Here is a 17,288-nt window from a genome sequence, read left to right on the forward strand (position 1 = left end):
AGCATTTTTCTACATTCATCTAATTATATCCCACATAAATTACTAAAATAAAAACTTGGCCAACTGGCTCCAGATCCTGTCTCGGTACTGCAACGCAAATTGGTCCAAATCTCTCACTCCAGGAAAAGCTGTCATTTCAAATCAATTCAGAAAGACAGTGGCCTACTGCCTTCTTTAAAACCTCCAGAGTAGGAGACTTAATGATGGCAACATATGCTTATTAGTACTCTTGGGCCCCCATTTAATTCAGAGTAGAAGTCAGTGAAAAAATAAAAAAAAAGATAACTCCTCAGATGGAAGGCTTTAAAAGAAGCCTAAGGTATTTTTATTTAGAAAAAATTGTTCTTAACTCATAGTAGTTTACAAAGTAAAAACATTTCAAAAAAAATCTATACTAAAAGGTGCTGGTAAAACTTTCTTTCTCTCTGCTTGGAGAGAGGTATTCTCTTTGAAAAAGCTATTTTCTCTAGATAAAAAGCTTCGACAAAGAAACACCACAAATTTTATGGCCTCCGTGGTTTGTGTGATCTTCATTCACTGGGACCACACTCTGCCTTCTTTAGAGAAAGCCCGCCTACCTTTCCACTGCTGGGTCATCGGGGTTCCTCACAAAGGGTTTTCTCTACGTCAAAGAAACCAGGCAGCCTCCCCAGGGATGCCGGCTGGATCACTGTTCACAAAGCCTCGAGCCCTCCTGGGAGGAGCTCACTGAAATGCCCAGGAGCAAGAGCCAAAGAAGAGCCCTGTTGGCACCTTCTCTGTCTTGGAGGAAATGAAAGCTGTATTTTGCAGGTGTAAGGCTCCCAGCCTCAAACCCCTACATGTTTTGTCATCAGTCATTTCTGGGGAATAAGTCACAGATTACTTCAGCTTCAACCCCGGAGTGCACTGCTTCCTCCCTCCCCGCCCCACCCCCAACTCCCTTAACACCACCCGCAGGCTCTTTAGCATCCTACCTAACCCTTCCTGTACAGAGGCCCCTGTGGCAGGAGGCAGGGAACAGAGCAGCTTTTGCTTATTTATACATATAGGAGTTTTTCAGTTCTGAGACTCATTTTCGGGGAAGTTCCATTTTTGAAGGCGGCCACTTTCATTTTAGTCCTGCTGCTTCTTCCAAGCTAACTACAAAGGTCTGGTGTAGAAGAACAAAAATCACTGGAATAATTGTCTTCCAGTTCTTTGAGGAGACAGCCATCTCTGCAAAGCAATCTCCCTAAGCAGAGACACTGAAATTATAGAGAACAGTAGGAAGCACCCTCCCACTGCCAATACAGAAAAATGATACTGCCATCAATGGGGAGTCCTTTGCACCTAGACTTAAATAGACATTTCTCCAAAGAAGATATACAGATTGCCAACAAACACATGAAAGAATGCTCAACATCATTAATCATTAGAGAAATGCAAATGAAAACTACAATGAGATATCATCTCACACCAGTCAGAATGGCCATCATCAAAAAATCTAGAAACAATAAATGCTGGAGAGGGTGTGGAGAAAAGGGAACACTCCTGCCCTGCTGGTGGGAATGTGAATTGGTACAGCCACTATGGAGAACAGTATGGAGGTTCCTTAAAAAACTACAAATAGAGCTACCGTATGACCCAGCAATCCCACTACTGGGCATATACCCTGAGAAAACCATAATTCAAAAAGAGTCATGCACGATGTTCATTGCAGCTCTATTTACAATAGCCTGGACATGGAAGCAACCTAAGTGTCCATCAACAGATGAATGGATAAAGAAGATGTGGCACATATATACAATGGAATATTACTCAGCCATAAAAAGAAACGAAATTGAGTTACTTGTAGTGAGGTGGACGGACCTAGAGTCTGTTATACAGAGTGAAGTAAGTCAGAAAGAGAAAAACAAATACCATATGCTAACACATATATATAGAATCTAAGAAAAAAAAAAAAGGTCATGAAGAACCTAGGGGTAAGACGGGAATGGAGACACAGACCTACTAGAGAATGGACTTGAGGATGTGGGGAGGGGGAAGGGTAGGCTGTGACAAAGTGAGAGAGTGGCATGGACATATATACACTACCAAACGTAAAATAGAGAGCTAGTGGGAAGCAGCCGCATAGCACAGGGAGATCAACTAAGTGCTTTGTGACCACCTAGAGGGGTGGGATAAGGAGGGTGGGAGGGAGGGAGACGCAAGAGGGAAGAGATATGGGAACATATGTATATGTATAACTGATTCACTTTGTTATAAAGCAGAAACTAACACACCATTGTAAAGCAATTATGTTTAAAAAAAAAAATTGGGACGAGAGCCTCTTCTCAAACACTGTTGCAGAGACTTCCCTGGTGGTGCAGTGGTTAAGAATCTGCCTGCCAATGCAGGGGACACGGGTTCGAGCCCTGGGCCGGGAAGATCCCACATGCCATGGAGCAACTAAGCCTGTGTGCCACAACTACTGAGCCCGCGTGCCACAACTACTGAAGCCGTCGCGCCTAGAGCCTGTGCTCCGCAACAAGAGAAGCCACCGCAATGAGAAGTCCGCACATCACAATGAAGAGTAGCCCCAGCTTGCTGCAACTAGAGAGAGCTTGCGCAGCAGCAACAAAGACCCAATGCAGCCATAAATAAATAAATAAATTTATGTACTTAAAAAAACCACAACACTATTACGGTCAGAAGGCGGTATTTATGCTTTTGAAGGTAGCAGGGAAAAGCATTACCTTCTTCCTCAGAGCCTGACAGCACTCCATCGTATTTAATGGCCCCAGGAAAACCCAATCCCCCATCCTCTCTTAAGGCCATGGTTTTACAGGCAGTAAGGAAGAGGGCTTTTGTGAGAACAGTAAAGCACTGTTGTGATGTTAAAGTGAAATTGCTTTGCTGTGTGGGAGGCAAAGAACTCCAGTTTATTTCTGGCAGAACAATTCCTTCAGGATTTCTCCTCAGATTTTACACCTTGAACTCTTGTACCTGGGAGCCTGTAGCGAGAGCCCCTCCACCCCCTTTCATAATCCAGTGGGATACCTTGTTCCACTTTTTATCCTCAGGTTATAACGTCTCTATGATGACCCATGAAAAAAATGTCCACATCATCCAAACCTGCTGCTGAATGCTCCTGGGCCCAAACACTGAGGAACAAGCCAAAGCATTAATTTCTACTCACTCTCATGAGTGTGACTATTTCATCCATGTAAGGCCTGATGTGGCTCTTCACAAAGGACACCAACATTCCCAGCTGCTGGAACAGAAACTGAAACAGAGAAGAGGTCAGCAAGTTGGCACCACGAAGGATGTAGAACTCCCAGGCTTACCCCAAGTGCACGCTAATGAATAAAGGCAACTATGGAATCGGTTTCTGCACCACCCTTTCTTCTGAGAATAAGCTTCAAAGAATGAGACTTAAAACCATCGGTGGTAACCATCGGTGGTAACGGTGGTGAGCGCTGAAAAATATGTCAGTGGCTTTACTCACCAGGTGAGGCAGTTTCTGCTCAGCAGGGACTTCGGGGCCAGACTAACTGTTCTGAACTGTTTCTGTTACCTACTAGCTTTGTGACCTTCATTTAATCTCTCTGCACTCAGCCTCTTCTGTGGGAAAATGGGAGATAACAGTTCTTGTCTCACAGGCTTGTGGTAAGAGTTAACTGGGCTAATACCTGGAAAGCACTAGAACAGGGACACAAATACTGTTAAATGCCCAATGAACATCATCTATCATTGAAGGATTTCTGGAGTCACTGAAAACTTAAAAATGGACATGAAATTTTTAATTAACTGTAGATGTATCTTTTGTTTATTCAGTCTTAATTCACTACCACTTACTTTCTAAAATAAATACAGCTAACTATTATGGGTATTGTGGTTCACTTATAGTAATTAACTCAATTAATTAGGTCTTAATTAATTAGTTAATTGTGTCTCTAAGAAACTGTGGGGACCTCCCTGGTGGCGCAGTGGTTAAGCATCCGCCTGCCAATGCAGGGGACACGGGTTCGAGCCCTGGTCCAGGAAGATCCCACACGCTGCGGAGCAACTAAGCCCGTGAACCACAACTACTGAGCCTGCGCTCTAGAGCCCACGAGCCACAACTACTGAGCCTGTGTGCCACAACTACTAAAGCCCGTGCGCCTAGAGCCCATGCTCCGCAACAAGAGAAGCCACCACAACGAGAAGCACGCACACCGCAACGAAGAGTAGCCCCCGCTCGCCGCAACTAGAGAGCCCGTGTGCAGCAACGAAGACCCAGTGCAGCCAAAAATAAATAATAAAATAAATTAATTTTTAAAAAAAGAAAGAAAGAAACTGTGAACCAAAACAGCAAGCAAATTGAGGGAGGGCTGGGATTAGGAGATTCTATTTAGGTTGGTATCTTGCAACTGTTAAGAGATGCCATTCACGAAATAAAGTTGGGAATAAAGATGGCTTAGGTAAGAGAAATCCCAACTACTTTCCAGGTTAAAGATGTCTTCAGGGTGTAGTTTTTATTCTGTTATGATCCTCAGATAGTGCTACATGTCAATATCAAGTTGCAAGTCATATTGCAAGTCATAAACCTCCCTTTCACCCTCACCCCCCTCCCAATTTTTATAGCTCTCTATGCCTTTGCTGCCCTCCATTAACAAGAATAATTTCGTACGTATGTATTATCACCCTTATCCACATTTTAAAACTTGGGTAAGTTGGGGAAAAATAAAAAGTATGTTTCAAATATTGAGTAATGGACTTATAGAACTCATTACCTGAAGAGGTGAGACTGACAGGACACATAGGACTGGGCTCAAAGAGAGTTGGACTAATTTCTAAGGACAAGGACACCAGTGGATTCTAAGGGGCTTAGAAGCTGGTCTCACATGGCACACAGGTTCAACTTGGTAGAGCCATCCCTACCTATCTCCTGGGCACCTCCTCATAGAATCACTGCTGACGGTTTTTGTGAAATGGTCCCTACGAGTATATTACAGAGATCAAGGGACAGGAGACTCTAAAATACAATGGTTTTGAGTTAAACTTTTGTTATGCAGAACCTGAAAGAAGGTAGAAAATCTAAACTGGAGGAAAAACAGGGCAGCGGGGATGGCTGGTCAGGGGAAACCTTGAGACGAAAGGACAAAAGCCTCCTGATCCTTGCTGTCACTTCATATGAGGTGTCCATGGGGCAGCCTCTCTGGTGGCTGATTCATAAGGGTCAGCGGATACACCCAGGCAGGTGCCTCATCCCCAGGGAGGGGGCCCGAGTAGCCACCTCATTTCTTCTCCCTTAGATTCTTTCACAAGCTGTTTTCTCTTTTCCCTCCTGAACGTTTGTATTTTAAAAGAACATGTAGCTTTGTTCCTGAAAATATGGTGGGTTAGATCCCCTCCTAAATCCCCTTGCTATGAAAAGCCTAAAAGGAATGCATAAAAGATAAATGTTGTTATTAGATTATCAGAACTGAAACCTTTCACATAAAGCCAGACCTTCAAAAAGCTACATATCAAGAAAAATGGTGAAACCTCCTACCCCCAAGTCTGTCCACTGGCAAAGGAGACAAAGTAATCTGTGAGTCTTGATGTGAGGTCTAGGTAGGAAAAAGAAGCCTTCCTAAGAGTTTGTAATTTCAGGCCACTCTCATATGAGTTTAGGGGGTTATTTTAACTACCTGTGTGGCCTGAGAAACTCTAAGCCAAGAAACTAACTAAAAGTTCTCCTAGAAAACCTGGTAGAAGCAAATGCAGGCCCTCTCTGGAGAGATGTAACTTCAGAGCAGATATTCCAGTATTAACTGCTCCAGGGGAAGTCCAGCTGAATATGATGCATGATCCAAAATTGTAAAACACATAAGGACAGACTTACAGACTTGCCGCGAGTATGACTCGGCAGAAACAATAAACAACAGAATTAGACTCATCAAAAACCTTATGTATATTGGAATTACTGGATAGAAAATATAAAGTAAACCTGTTTAAAATGCTTAAAGGAATAAGAGGGCTTCCCTGGTGGCGCAGTGGTTGAGAGTCCGCCTGCCGATGCAGGGGACACGGGTTCGTGCCCCGGTCCGGGAAGATCCCACATGCAGCGGAGCGGCTGGGCCTGCGCGCCATGGCCACTGAGCCTGCGCGTCCGGAGACTGTGCTCCGCAACGGGAGAGGCCACAACAGTGAGAGGCCCGCATACCGCAAAAAAAAAAAAAAAAAAAGTAGTAGGAACTAAAAACTCAATGACAGGTCAAAAAGACATAGCTAAAGAATCAGTGAATAGAAAATGGATGTGAAGACATATCCAGAATACATCTCTGAGAGACAAAGATGAACAACAAGGATAATAAACTAAGAGACACTAAGGACAGAGTGAGAAGCTCTAAATGTTGAATCTAATTCTGGAAGGAAAAAATAGAAGGGTGGAGTCCTCATATTCAGAAAGCCCACAAATCCCCATCAGGATAAGAAAGAGAAATGCATACCTAGATTTACAACAGTGCAACTTCAGGACAACAAAAACATGAGAAGGTCTGAAACAGCCATAGAGGAAAGGGAGATTACATGAAAAGGAATCATAATTTCTCAACAGCGACAAAAGAAGTCAGAAAACAGTGGGATAATATCTACAGCTGAAGGAGAACCCAGAATTGTATTCTCAGCTAAATAAAGATTTTATAAGAGGGTGAAATAAAGATTTTTTTCAGATAAACAAAAACAGAGCATTTACTTTGATGGATGCTCAGAAGAATTTGCCTTAGCGAGAAGGAAAATGGTCCTAGGAGGAAGCTCTGAGATGGGAGACAGTAATGAAGTGGCAAAAGGGATAAACATAAACACTGTCTGCATAAAATAACAGTAACGTTTAATTTGGAGTTAAAAAAAAGTGATACTAGATAATAACATAAGAAGGTAGGGAGATATAATACTTTGATCAGTCATTCTAAGTTTTGTATATTGTTCAGGGAAAGGATGGAGACAATGACTAATTTTAGACTTTGTTAAATAAGGTACGCAAGTCAAATTTTATGGGTGAAAAAGATAAAATTGGATGCATTCCTCATACTGTACACTGGGACATATTCCAAAGAGCTCAAAGATCTAAATGTAAAAGGTGAAGCCATTTAAGTACAAGAAGAAAGAGAGGTGAAAATGATGTATACACAAAGCTTTTCATTGCAGGATTATTTTAAATATCAAAGACTGGAAAAACACAGTCATCAATAGGGACTGGTCAAATAGCTGTGGCATGTTCACACAATGAAGTACCAATTGCCTCTAAAGGAATGAAGACATTCTCACCTATGGCATGAACTCCAGGATATGCTGCTGTGAAAGTGGAAAAAAGTAAGATCCAGAAAGTTTATACTGTGTTCACTGTTGTAAACCAAGTTGGTTGCACAATCACTCAAAAAATTATTTCAGGTGACTTTGAACACAGTATTTTGGTGTATATCCCCAACAAGACACATCCTAAAAACAATAACAAATTACAAAAGACCTTGAACTGCATTCAGTAATCATATTGTTAATACTAATACTGGTCATATACTATTTATATGTATACAAAGATACATATATTTTGGGGCTTCCCTGGTGGCGCAGTGGTTCAGAGTCCGCCTGCCGATGCAGGGGACACGGGTTCATGCCTCAGTCCAGGAAGATCCCACATGCCGCAGAGCGGCTGGGCCCGTGAGCCATGGCCACTGAGCCTGCGCGTCCAGAGCCTGTGCTCCGCAATGGGAGAGGCCACAACAGTGAAGGTGGGGGACATATATTTCCTTATATTTTCAAAAATAAACACTGAAAAGATAAATTTAAAAACTGATAAAACTGGTTAGCTTAGGGGGAAGTGTGGTAGGCAGGATTTCGGTAACCGAAAACTCCATGTCCTAATCCCTAGAACCTGTGAATAAATTACTTTACATGACAAAAGGGGACTTCTGAAGATGTGATGAGGGAGCAGGACGCTGAGATGGGGAGATTATCCGGGTGGGCCCAATCTAAGGAGTCCTTAAAAGCAGAGAACCTTTTCTGGTTATGTTCAGAGAGAAAGATTTGAGGGAAAAAGAGTCAAAGAGATACAATGTTGCTGACTTTGAAGATGGAGGAAGGAGGCCAAAGAATGCAGGCAGCCTCTAGAAGCTACAAAAAGCAAGGAAAGGGGTTCCCCCTAGAGCTTCCAGAAAGGAACACAGTCTTAATGGCTCCCTGACTGTAGTTCAGTATGATCTATGCCAGACTTATGACTTAAAGAGCTGTAAGATAATCAATTTGTGTTGTTTCAAGTTACTAAATTGGTGGTGATTTGTTATAGCAGCAATAGCAAATGATAGAGGAAGGAAGAAACAAGGTATAAGAATAGGGATGGAAGCTCGTCTTTGCTGAATATATCTTATAGTTTTGACTCTTAAATTATGCTAACGTCTTACATAACTAGAATGAAAGTTAAATTACAAAAACTCACAAGAAATTTCTAAAAATTGAAAATAAATAGGAACAAATGAGTTTAACTATAAACCAAGTTGGTTGCACAATCACTCAAAAAATTATTTCAAGTGACTTTGAACACAGTATTTTGGTGTATATCCCCAACAAGACACATCCTAAAAACAATAACAAATTGCAAAAGTCCTTGAACTGCATTCAGTAATCATATTGTTAATACTAATACTGGTCATATACTATTTATATGTATACAGAAATACATATATTTTGGGGCTTCCCTGGTGGCGCAGTGGTTGAGAGTCCGCCTGCCGATGCAGGGGACACGGGTTCGTGCCCAGGTCCGGGAAGATCCCACATGCTGCAGAGCGGCTGGGCCCGTGAGCCATGGCCACTGAGCCTGCGCGTCCAGAGCCTGTGCTCCACAATGGGAGAGGCCACAACAGTGAGAGGCCCGCGTACCGCAAAAAAAACCCCAAAACAGATAACTAATGAGAACCTACTGTATAGCACAGGGAACTCTACTCAGTGCTCTCTGGTGACCTAAATGGGAAGGAAATCCAAAATAGAGGGGATATACGTATACATATAGCTGATTCACTTTGCTGTACAGTAGAAACTAATACAATATTGTAAAGCAACTATATTCCAATAAAGATTAAAAAAAAAACCTACAGCAAACATTATACTTAGTGATGAAATCTTAACACTAGTCCCATTAAAATCAGGAACAAGATTAAAGGTTTCCACTATTACAGAGTCTAATCAACACTGCAGTGAAGGTCCTAGGAAAGCAGTAAGGAAAAGTAACAACTGCTTTACCGACCAAAACAAAAAAGCCAAAACTGTTTTTTATGTTCGGCAGACTATATGATTAGCTAGAGTGAAAACCTGGGAAAATTTACAGGTAAATTATTAGAATTAGTAAGAATTCAATGAGGTTGATTATATAAAAATAAAATGCACTTGTATATTCCAGGCAGAAAATTAAAAAATATACTTTCTAAAAAAATACTATTTCCTCTGAATGTACATCAAATTGAATATGTAATCACAGAAGAAAAAATATTTAATTCCAGGATCTTTAAAACGCAGTACTCTGACCATACACCTTGTGGAATACTTTCTAAGAACAGTAGGAACCGCAAAGCCACCTTGAACTGTATTCAGTAGGATCGCTGTTGGTAGTGGTACAGGTATGGTAATCACAGAACCACTGTGCGTACTCTATGGTTCAGAGAAAAAAAAAAAGAGAGCGAGCAAGAGAGAGAAAGAGGGAGGGAAAGGGGGAAATTCTTCTTTACAGAAAAATGCCAGCTATTAAAAGTAGAAGGAGGGGCTTCCCTGGTGGCACAAGGGTTGAGAATCCACCTGCCAATGCAGGGGACACGGGTTCGATCCCTGGTCGGGGAAGATCACACATGCCGCAGGGCAACTAAGCCTGTGAGCCACAACTACTGAGCCTGCGCTCTAGAGCCCGTGAGCCACAACTACTGAAGCCTGTGTGCCACAACTACTGAAGCCCACGCGCCTAGAGCCTGTGCTCCGCAACGATAAGCCACTGCAATGAGAAGCACGCACACTGCAACAAAGAGTAGCCCCCGCTCGTCGCAACTAGAAAAAGCCAACACGCAGCAACGAAGATACAACACAGCCAAAAATAAATTAAAAAAAAAAAAAGTCATTACTTTGCAACCAACGTGATAATTGATTCCAACAAGGATCATCAATGGTGGCTAAAATCACTGGGTAAAAGGTAGCTGGGGAATAGGACAGTCACACAGTCTCAACGTATCACCCCACACATTACTTAATGGCTAAGGAAAAAAGGTAACTTTACAATGGAGAGATCTGATACATACCAACCTCACCATGTGCTCAAACTCAGGACCAACAATAATTGGACAAACTGACATTATGAAGCATTGTTACTGCACCTCTGTAGTATTCCCACTAAGCGTCTGACTTAAATCTAATCATGCCGAAACCACCAGAAATCCACTGTGGGATATTCCATCAGATTATTGGACTGAACAGTAGATTACGGAGAATAACAATGCTGTCCCCCCGCTTCCCCTCCAGCCACTCATCTTTTAGCCATTTTGAGGTATAAAACAGGAAGTTGAGCTGAACTGATTATACCTGTACACTTAGGTGTTAGAAGTTCTGGGGGAGGAAAGGCATTAGGCATAACGGCAAGGAGAGTACATTATTAGGAAGCTGAGGCACAGATGGACTTCCCACGCAGGCATGGCACGGGGCAGGGAGGAGCAAGGGTTGGGGGTTTACCCACTTACTTCCCGGATGGCCCCGTCACAAACCCGAATGACATTCAGGAATGTGGGCATGACCTGGGGCAGGAACTGCACACACTTGAGCCCCAGGGACTTGAAGATGAAGGTGATGGCCTGGACGACCATGGTGTGATGGTGAGAGAGGGACTGGTCTCGGAAGATGCGCATCAGGGCCACCATGGACACGGCTGGGTAGAACTCGTCCAGAGGCAAGTTCCCCATGTTGACCAGCATCTCACTGGTGCTGTAGTCAGCTAGGACCAAACAAAGGTGAGGATCACGAGCTATACATGACTCTGACTTTGGACAAAGCGTGGTTACCGACAAACAAAAAAACCTCCTGTGGGTCACCAGCATTCACATCTCTCTCCCTGCTGTACTCTACCACCACTGGGAATACCGGGTATATTAGGAGCCAGTGAATAGGCTCTCACCATGAAGGGCAGTTTTTGGCTTGTCTATTATCTAAACTACAAAAGCCTAGCACAGTACATGACGGGTTTTCTTTAAATTGCTACGTTTAATTTAGCTTCTTACCATTCCAGTTCACAACTTCAGTAGCTGAAACCATCAATAAAAAGTTACTCCACCAAATGAAAATAAAGGGGATTAAATTAGGCAAACATCTGTTCAGCAGCTGCTTGGTCCCCCTAGGGAATTCAGAGAAGTTAACAACAAATGCTACCTGACCTGAACAACAAGGATCTCAAGGACTGGGGGTGGAGGAGGGTATGGAAGGTGGGGGAGGGGCGGAGGAGGGTATGGAGGGTGGGGGAGAGGGAGGGGAGGGTATGGGGGTAGGTAGCGGTTTAACAGCACAATAAGGACGCTAAGAACCAGAACATCCAAGAGACTGGATGACTGGCACTGCTGAGGACGGAGGAAACGCTGGAGGATGTGGCTCAGGCTCTGCTCGAAGGCTGTGGGTCTGACAGGATTAACATTGCAGGCACACTTCTCTCATATACAGAAGAACAAACTGGAAGCAGTATGATCCCATCCACAGAGTTCAGAAACAAATTATTTTATTTGGGGAAAATAACATTTTGCTGAACTAGATGGGAGAACCACTGCTGAACGTTCACACTTTGACAAATACGCCTGCCCTGATGGACACTGAGTTAAGCCTAGGAAACTCACCTGCATCCCCACGCCCTGCCCAATCTCTTAGGCTACTATCTAAAGACAAAGGAACTCTACAGCTAGACCACTTGATGGAAGAAAGAGCCCTGGATCCTGACTGCTACTAGTTTTTCCACGCCCTCTGAGCCTTAGCCTCAGATTTCCCTATCAATTAAAACAGGGAGAATACATTCTACCCTCTTCCTCCTTGGGTGCCATGGGAATAGAAAACATCAAAGATGCACTAACAAAGAATGACAGATGAACAAGGGTGATGGGGTGATAATTCACGTCTCTCTCCTCAGCACCTAAGAGTGACTACAGACATAGCCTGTTGACCTTTAACAAAGAACCTGGACAAACGGGAAGACTGGACACACTGGGAAGCAGCGCCCCTGCTGTGACTCAAGAGGAAACTACTGACGTTCCATTCAAAAGTCACAAGGTGAGTCAATATGCAATAATTTCACAGTTATCCAGCCCAAGGCTCTTTCTAAACACAGCCAGTGGGGGCTTAGTGAGGCAAGAACTTGGCAGCCACTCAAGGTTCTCCTCAACTTACAGGAATCCTGACTTGACTTGGATTCTGACAGGCTGACAGCAGAAGCATCCCGGGACTGGTCGATCATGCCAATGTTCACTTTGTGCTTGTAGGGATCCAAGGCCCCCAAGAGCCCTAACACACGGATAGCCTGCGTGGGAAAGGGGAGGGGAAAAGAAAACATTCATCACAGCACCTGACTACCGCAGCTCTCATGGATACTCATGTTCCATGATGCCCAATTCATATCCCACGACCAGCTACAGGGACAAAGCGGAGAGGGACAGGAAGTCTCATCAGTACTGTCACAGCACGTTAATGACGCAAACGTCTCTCCATTCTCCCAGCAAAGTCTTTAAACACCAAGTCTGCGGTGTTTCCTACCTCTCGCCGTGTACCCTGGTTCTGCTCAGTCTTCAGGAAATTCAGCAGCACCTCAAGCAATGTGGGGTACTTCCTGTAGGGCTCCACCACGTAGCCAGTGCTGGCCACCAACTGTCCTAGGGTCCACAGAGCCACCTGGACAGGCAAAAGATCACATGGTTTGTAGCACCAGTAAGAGAGAAAAGAAAGCATACTCCGTACTCTTCATTAAATGGTTATAACAAAGTGTTAGAGGCTATTACAAGAAAAGAATGCCCAGTAAAGGCACTAACCATAAACTAAAATCCTGAGAGCTGGGACATAAAAACAAGGCTACAAACCAACACAACAATCGCTGGATCAAAGGTAAAGAACAGTCCCGCCTTTCTCAGGAAGTATATAGTTCTTCTATACCCTGGATGATTGACAGGAGAAATCGGACTCAAAAGGAAATTAAGGCTGTTCTTACTTTCAGTCTAGTCACCTAATGACCTCGATGACCAAAGCGAAGCCAGGGCCGGGGAAGGGTGAGCTGAAGCTCCACTTCCCCCCACAACCAGAGGCCAAGACTCTCTGTTTCCCTTTAGGGGCCGGGGCTCTGATAGATGACCTGCATTTTTCTTTTTTTTTCAGTCTAGAGGAAATGGCACTGGTCAGCCCTGATACTGACAGTGACTCTGGGTCAGGATGAACGCTAATTCTAGCTCCAAGTCTTTCTTCTTTTTACTCAGTTAACAAATATTTCTAAGTACCTACTAGGGCTAGGCATTACTGGCTGGGCACACTAAGGTGACTGAGAGAGACGAGGTCCCTGGCCTCATGGGGCCGATCCTGCTCAAACACGAAGTAGTGGTACTCACCTGCCTTTTGGCCAACAGAGAGGAGTCCTGGAGCATGTCCATGATGATAATAAAAAGTTCATCAACCCACTTCCTCATTTCTAGGCCACTAACCTACAAAGTGAAAAAGGAAGTGGTAGACAGCATTAGAAATTACGGCATTAAGAAGTATTTTGACTTCATTAGAGGTGAAATAATTCTTCCCATCCTATGGAAAAAGCAGTTGTCCCCTTACCTGAGCCAACTCTCCTATTGTAGCCAGGACATTATTGATCACACCTGGGTTTGGATCAGGGTCTGGATCTTTCAGTTTCAAAATTAAAGCCTATGGAAAGAAGGTATGAGAAAATGAATGCTGGTTAGAGTCTACTAGAAAACTTTTTTCACATAAGTACAATTCACCCAAGAGACCATCTCAGTCATAGATAAATTACTTCTAAGGCTTTATGAATCCAGGATTCCTCTGGAATGTGGATTCTTAAGCCTTTCTCCATACTGCACACAAGTCTGACGTATGAGGGAGCTGGCAAGTGCCATGACCTACAAACATTTCCCATGCCTTCCCTAAACTGTACCTGTGTGATCATGCACCCAGATTCACGTAAGTTGTGAAACACCTCACATGAGTCTAACATAGACTTGAAGGTGGACTCAGATTTTAAAGCTCACTTTTTCTTCATTTTGGGGGAGTTACTTTATGCCACTATCTTACTTCTCCTCGCCAAGCACATTGGATGAGGGGCTTGAAACACCATATCTTATCTCTTAGAAGGAGAGCCCTTTCCTGCAACTGGTGAGATTCCTGGTATTCTTGAACTGAGGGTGCTTGATGTGGCCCTTGTCTGCAAGCCTGGGACCAAAGAAATTATCTACTTTGTTCAGTGCACCAGTGAGCACCAAAACACTCTCATCATCCCAAGACATCCTAGAGAGAAAGAACCAGTCTCTGTCTGTTGCAAATTACCTTCAGAATAGGCTCCATGTAGGGGCGGATGAGTCGGGGGGCATTGGAGACCAGGTGCCCCAGCATGCGGGCACTCTGTTCCTTGATTCTTCCAATGCCGCTGTGCTCCAGCTCTGTCAAAATCTGTAGGCAAGAAAGGCTTACTACGAATACGGCAAAGGAAATTCGAGAGGGACTGTGTGTTTGAAGTGAGAATGAGGCGCGGAACTAGAGGAAGGAACCAGAACTTCACTGCGGATCAAGGAGCTGCTAGATACTCCACAAGCAAGGCCATCTCTGCAGCTCACAGAACAGTCCTGGAAACAGCAGTGACCGGAGGAAAAGCTGTTTGAAACCGGCCCTTTCTCCTTCTGTCACAGTACTCCAAGGTCCCTCAGCCCTCTGCAAACCATAACTTTTAACAGTGTAGATAGTCACAGAAGACGGAGAAAACCAACAGGGCTCGCTGTGAGCAGGGTTTTGCAAAAATAATGAATGAAGGGGGGGCTTCCCTGGTGGCGCAGTGGTTGAGAGTCAGCCTGCTGATGCAGAGGACACGGGTTCGTGCCCCAGTCCAGGAAGATCCCACATGCTGCGGAGCAGCTGGGCCCGTGAGCCATGGCCGCTGAGCCTGCGTGTCCGGAGCCTGTGCTCCGCAATGGGAGAGGCCACAACAGTGAGAGGCCCGCGAACCGCAAAAAAAAAAAAGAATGAAGGGGGGACTTCCCTGGTGGCTCAGTGGTTAAGAATCCGCCTGCCAATGCAGGGAACACGGGTTCGAGCCCTGGTCCAGGAAGATCCCACATGCCGTGGAGCAACTAAGCCTGTGAGCAACAACTACTGAGCCTGCACTCTAGAGCCCGCGTGCCACAACTACTGAAGCCCACGTGTCTAGAGCCAGCACTCCGCAGCAAGAGAAGCCACCGCAATGAGAAGCCTGCTCACCGCAACGAAGAGTAGCCCCCGCTCGCTGCAACTAGAGAAAGCCCGCGTGCAGCAATGAAGACCCAACGCAGCCAAAAAATAAAATAAATTAATTTATTAATTGAAAAAAAAAAAGAATGAAGGAAAGGCTCTCTGCAAGAAAAATATCTGTACAGACAGCAAATCACTCAGAGTGCCTGTAAATAATGACAATGGAATCAAAGACTAGTCAGAACAGCTGTGATGTGGAAAGAAATACTGATACTCAGTTGTGGTTTCGGGCACCTCTAGATAAACCCAAACAGTTAGGGATTATATCAATAGAATCCCCTTGGACCTTAATGAACAGAGATAACATGTGCGATCTAACTGACACGCTGAAAACACCAGCAAATCAGCACGTTATGCTCCTGGTGACACAGACATAAACAACTTAATATAGACAGACTTCTGGAGAGCTGAAGTTGCCAGAAGGAAATCTCTGCACAGTGGGAAAAGTGAGAAACAAAGCTCGTGTTAACTCAGCTACCCAAAGGAGTCGTCTCCAATTCAATGTTATGTTTTGTCTCACATTATTGATTTAATAATCCTGATTTCCTGGACCCCCTTGGCAGTCTGTTTTCACCTGGTCACAGCATACAGCAGTGAGAGGGGATGGAGAAGGATACTAAGAACAGAAGCATAACTTCAAGAGATGGCTGTCTGCGGGGAAATGGGTACCAGTGAGGAGAGCACAACTCTCTGGGACAGCGCAGGACCAGATCAAACAGCCCCCAATTTACTCCAGAGCCAAAGAGCGCCGCTGCACTCTAATAACAATACCCAATGCCCACCTAGATGAGCAAGACGCCAAGAAAAGGCCAAAGCACATTTAGGTAAGGTCCCTTACCAAGGCATGAAAATGAACAATTCAACTTGGGGAAATCTGTATCAAAGTTTAAAAACAAGAAAAATTATTAAAAATTTTTTCCCAAGCTGTACTTGTTTTATTCATTCCCTTTGCTAATAAAGTGTTTGTACATTTGCTGCATTCTGTTAAAACAGAAAAGATAAAATAAAATAAAATTCTGGAGTTTCAAGGGCTAAGTTCAGTATATAGTAAATTCATTTAACGATGCTTCACATTTTCCAGTATCAGAAAAACGGATAGCCTGATAGCTTACTATAAGCTTCTTGAGGACACAGCCCATGCCTGCCTTGTTCACTGGCATGCTTCCAGAACCCAGCCGTATTTGGAACACAGAAGGTGCTCAAAACATCTGTTGTCTGGATGAACGTACTGATATTCTCATTAGGAGATATATCTCTATCAAGCTTATTTAGCATGGTTTGAGCTGGCAGGCTCAACAATGATTTCTTTTCCTCCCCCAAACTTTAGCTATTTCAAAGACTTAAAAGGATAGGCACTCCTAACACGGGCCAGCAGTTAAGGAGTGAACCATTAGGCTAAAAACACAAGTGCCAACATAAGTATAATCTTTTAATTTGTTCACTGATGATATAACTCACAGTCACTTTAATTATGATAGACTGCGAATAAATGACATTTCTTTAGGGTAGAAGTTACATTAATAATTTTCTATGTTTCAGTTCTTTATATGTTATGAAAAGTGTTTATTTCAAAAGAAACCATGGGGAGGATCATGAAGCAGAGGGTGTGGTGGGGACAGGATGGAGTCGGGGGACAGTAGATGACCAGGTGAGCCACACTGAGACCCAGAAGAGGTGGGTGGAAATAACTTGAGGCAGGAAGGACTGGACTCTGTGCATCGTTCACAATTCAGCCAGAGGACTTACGCGGCCGGGTGAAGACAAGAACTAGAAGACAGGCTTCAGCAGAAAATGGAAATCCTACCAGCTCTAGCAGCAATGCCAACCCGCATCTA

At 43.9% G+C, this 17,288-nt stretch overlaps 1 protein-coding gene across 5 annotated transcripts in view; it reads right to left on the bottom strand.

Moving 5' to 3' along the window:
* MTOR (mechanistic target of rapamycin kinase) overlaps nucleotides 1-17,288 on the bottom strand; it is a 116,404-nt gene that overhangs the window by 80,513 nt on the left and 18,603 nt on the right. For all 5 annotated transcript variants that reach the window (XM_079924355.1, XM_079924356.1, XM_079924357.1 and 2 more), the window contains exons 14-20: nucleotides 14,500-14,622; nucleotides 13,771-13,860; nucleotides 13,557-13,649; nucleotides 12,718-12,852; nucleotides 12,355-12,484; nucleotides 10,674-10,924; nucleotides 3,140-3,226 (exon numbers count right to left, since the gene is read on the bottom strand). In XM_079924355.1, coding sequence (XP_079780481.1) covers nucleotides 3,140-3,226; nucleotides 10,674-10,924; nucleotides 12,355-12,484; nucleotides 12,718-12,852; nucleotides 13,557-13,649; nucleotides 13,771-13,860; nucleotides 14,500-14,622 — 909 coding nt within the window. The remainder of the gene's footprint in view (nucleotides 1-3,139; nucleotides 3,227-10,673; nucleotides 10,925-12,354; nucleotides 12,485-12,717; nucleotides 12,853-13,556; nucleotides 13,650-13,770; nucleotides 13,861-14,499; nucleotides 14,623-17,288) is intronic.

Source organism: Stenella coeruleoalba (genome assembly GCF_951394435.1).
Source record: "Stenella coeruleoalba genome assembly, chromosome: 1".
NCBI classification, from domain to species: domain Eukaryota; kingdom Metazoa; phylum Chordata; class Mammalia; order Artiodactyla; family Delphinidae; genus Stenella; species Stenella coeruleoalba.